General features: G+C 47.0%; 1 protein-coding gene across 1 annotated transcript in view; it reads left to right on the forward strand.

Annotated features, from left to right (window-relative positions):
• The window catches only part of SLC7A5 (solute carrier family 7 (amino acid transporter light chain, L system), member 5), a 52,438-nt gene that overhangs the window by 15,576 nt on the left and 33,404 nt on the right, over positions 1–3,458 (forward strand). The window contains exon 5 of the mRNA XM_006762280.2: positions 7–28. Coding sequence (XP_006762343.1) covers positions 7–28 — 22 coding nt within the window. The remainder of the gene's footprint in view (positions 1–6; positions 29–3,458) is intronic.

Here is a 3,458-nt window from a genome sequence, read left to right on the forward strand (position 1 = left end):
GCCAAGCTCGTGGCCTGCCTCTGCGTCTGTGAGTACCACCGCGGGACCCGCCTGGGTGGGGTGGGGGGACCCCGGGCTATCCCTCATCCCCGGGCCCCCGGCCATCTTCAAAACCCCGGGCCATTTGGAATCCCCAGGCCATCGCTGCGGTTCTAGGCTAAGGTCTGGAACCCACGTGCTTCTCATTCATTCGTTTACACATCACCTTGGGAATTCCGCAGTGACAGACAGCGTGGTTCTTGCACCCTTTCGCTTGTGGGCGATCCGCTTCCCCACCTGGTCCATTCAGATCCGGTGGAGCTGAGCAATATCCCCTTTCTCTGGGGAGGCACCCACGTGGAGGGAAACGAGAATTTCCTGCTTGCTGTTTGAGCTCCCCAGTGCCGTTTATGGAGACAAATTGTGGTTTAAAAAATTTCACTCATAGCTCCTTTCCAGACCAGCTTATTAGGAATCAGCAGAGGCTGACTCATACAAAAAACATAGTGATAAAATTCTGTGTAGGCAGCAGTGTCTGAATCCCCTGAAGATTGCCATAAGTAGTACAAGAAGGGTGCTTGGCTGAAAATTAAATTTGGGTGCGGGGACTCCAAGTTGTGCTGACAGTCAATGGCCACAGTCCTAAGTCGGTGGGCACTTGTGCTAGTATATTGGTACACGTGGTCCTAGTATGTTGGTGGACATGCTGTTAGTATATTGGTGAGCATGGGCCAGGAGTGTCGGTTTTAAATTTGTTATACAAAATTTCCTGGGGGCCAAAGAAAGGCTGACAACATCGTTACATTGAGAACTTAAATAGGAGGCACATCTTGGGCGTTGGCAAGACGACATAGCTATCATCTCCACCATGTGGCAGGTGCTAAAGAATTACATAGGACAGGGCAGGGTGGAAAGGGGTACTGGGGTATGACCTGCCCTGATAACGGGAAAACACCTTATGACATACTTGCCCAGGGCAGAGCAAGGGCGGGTTCCAGGAACCAGCACATTTGGAACCTAGGAAAGGGATCTGAGGGTCTATGAGGGGATTTATTGGGAAGTAATCTCTGTTCTCCCCAGATCTAGCTGGATCTAGCTGAAGGTCCGGCATCAGTCAGGCCATGGTCCCCTTCTTGGAATAGTCTCTCTTCCACACTACAGTGTTAGAATGTTGATGGGCATGGTCCTGGTAGGTTGGGAGGCATGTTCCTGGTATGTTCTTCACCTAAGAGTAAACCAGGCTGGAGAAAATTACTGCTTTATAAAAACAGTTTTCTTATGGGATTTCCAAGAAAATTAATTTATACCAAATGTAATGTGATTTTTCTTAAAGGCCATTGGCAGTTTTTCCGCCTACCTATTGCCAACCTCTAGGGAGGCTTGCAAATGGAAGTGTCCTGCTTTCAGAGTTGCCACCTTGAGCATTTGCCCAAATCTCAGTTGTGCATATAAGTACAGAGGTGGCAGGGTACATTCCTGGTTTCAGATCGGAGCCGTGAAACTCAGGGACTGTGCTGTTACTGGAAGTGGCTTCTGCTTGGCCATGCCTGCTGTCTTATTGGGCTTGTAGCACCTGTGGACCGAGTTTCCTGCCTGTGTCACTGTGCCACGGGGCAGGTATTTTAGAACTCTGAGACATGCTGGGAACGTGGCGAGTCCTGAAGGCAGAACTCAGTGCAGTTCTGTTTGGCTGCTGGGATCACCTGTTTTCCTTAGAACCTGAACAGACAGGCCGTCACACGGGGGCGAAGGGACAGTATTTGCCTTGTTAATGTAAAAAACCATTGAAACCTGTAAAGAATTTTGTGAGTTTATTTGAGCCAAACTGTCAACATATGCCAGGAAGCAGAACCTCAACAAATTGAGATAATGCTCTGGAGAATGGCAGGTTATATCAGTATTTACACATTGCAATCAAAGGAAAGGGATGCAGTATTTACACATTGCAATAAAAAGAAAGGGATGTAGGTGGGTTACATGCAATTCACTGGTGATAGATTAAGGAGGTGGGATAAAGCAAATCAGGGAAACCTGGGGTAGGGTAAAAAGTGAAATGATGAACTTGTGCTTCTTTTACACAGATGCGTACAGGATAGTTTTACATAATTAACAGTTGACATCCCCTGAGCTTGTCAGGTTAGCATGTGGCCCCTTTTGTTCACAGTCTTTTAGGGGCAGAGGGTCTCAAGGATATGAATCTCAGCTTTAAAAACTTTGTTCTAAATCTAGGAATAGTCATAGCAATAGTCTATGTGCCTGAGAACAGGAAAGCCTCTGGCTTCTGGTGGACTTTGAGATGAGGGTTTTATGGGGTGATGCATTGGACTGGCTAAGGAAAAGCCCCTCTAAAGCAGTGGTTCTCAACCTTCCTGATGCTGCAACCCTTTAATACAGTTCCTCATGTTGTGGTGACCCCCAACCATAAAATTATTTTCGTTGCTACTTCATAACTGTAATTTTGCTACTGTTACGAATTGTAATGTAAATATCCGATATGCAGGATGTATTTTCATTGTTACAAATTGAACATTTAAAGCATAGTGATTAATCACAAAAACAATATGTAATTATATATGTGTTTTCCGATGGTCTTAGGCAACCCCTGTGAAAGAGGTCACGATCCACAGGTTGAGAACCACTGCTCTAAAGGCAAGATAAGCCCTAGCTGATTTGGCTCAGTGGAGAGCGTCATGGCTTATGGACTGAAGGGCCCGGGGTTTGATTCCCGTCAAGGGCTCATGCCCGGGTTGTGGGCTTGATCCCCAGTAGGGGGCGTGCAGGAGGCAGCCGATCAATGATTCTCTCTCATCATTGATGTTTCTATCTCTCTCTCCCTTCCTCTCAAATCAATAAAAATATATTGAAGGCAGGATGCCTTTGTTGGGTTGTTTGGTCATTAGGAGAAGTTTAATTGTCCAATTTTCATTGCTAGATACGATATGTTTGGGCCCAGTATGTACATAATGAAATAGATAGTATCGTTAAAGGGCCCCCTCTCTAGTCTTTAAAAATAGATCCCTTACGTTCTTAAACTTTTGGGTTTACGTAGGTAAATCCTCAGATTCTAGTGGGCTGCAGTGGATACGCTCTGGCCAGTGCTCCAGCTCACTTATGTTCTGGCGTTGCTGGCCTAGTGGAGTAGGTCATGCCAGTAGCACCCCTTCCCCTAAGCGTGAGGGTGACCTTTCCATGTATTGATCAGCTTTTGTAGCCCTTTTTCTTGGAACCTCCTGTATGAATGTGATACACGCGTGCGCGCGTGCGTGTGTGTGTGTGTGTGTGTGTGTGTGTGTGTGTGGCTTTTTCTGATGCAAAGAGGAGTTTCAGTGACACAGAGGGATGTACTGCCTGCAAGAGCAAGGGCTAGTCTAGAGCCTTCCTTGGCGGGGATAGGAACATGGCTTGTCCAAGGCTGACAGCCTACTGACTGGCCTGGCAGTTCTCACCTAGGACAGTTAAACCTCAGTTCCGGGACATCT

Source organism: Myotis davidii, unplaced genomic scaffold, assembly GCF_000327345.1.
Source record: "Myotis davidii unplaced genomic scaffold, ASM32734v1 scaffold77, whole genome shotgun sequence".
Taxonomy (NCBI): Eukaryota; Metazoa; Chordata; class Mammalia; order Chiroptera; family Vespertilionidae; genus Myotis; species Myotis davidii.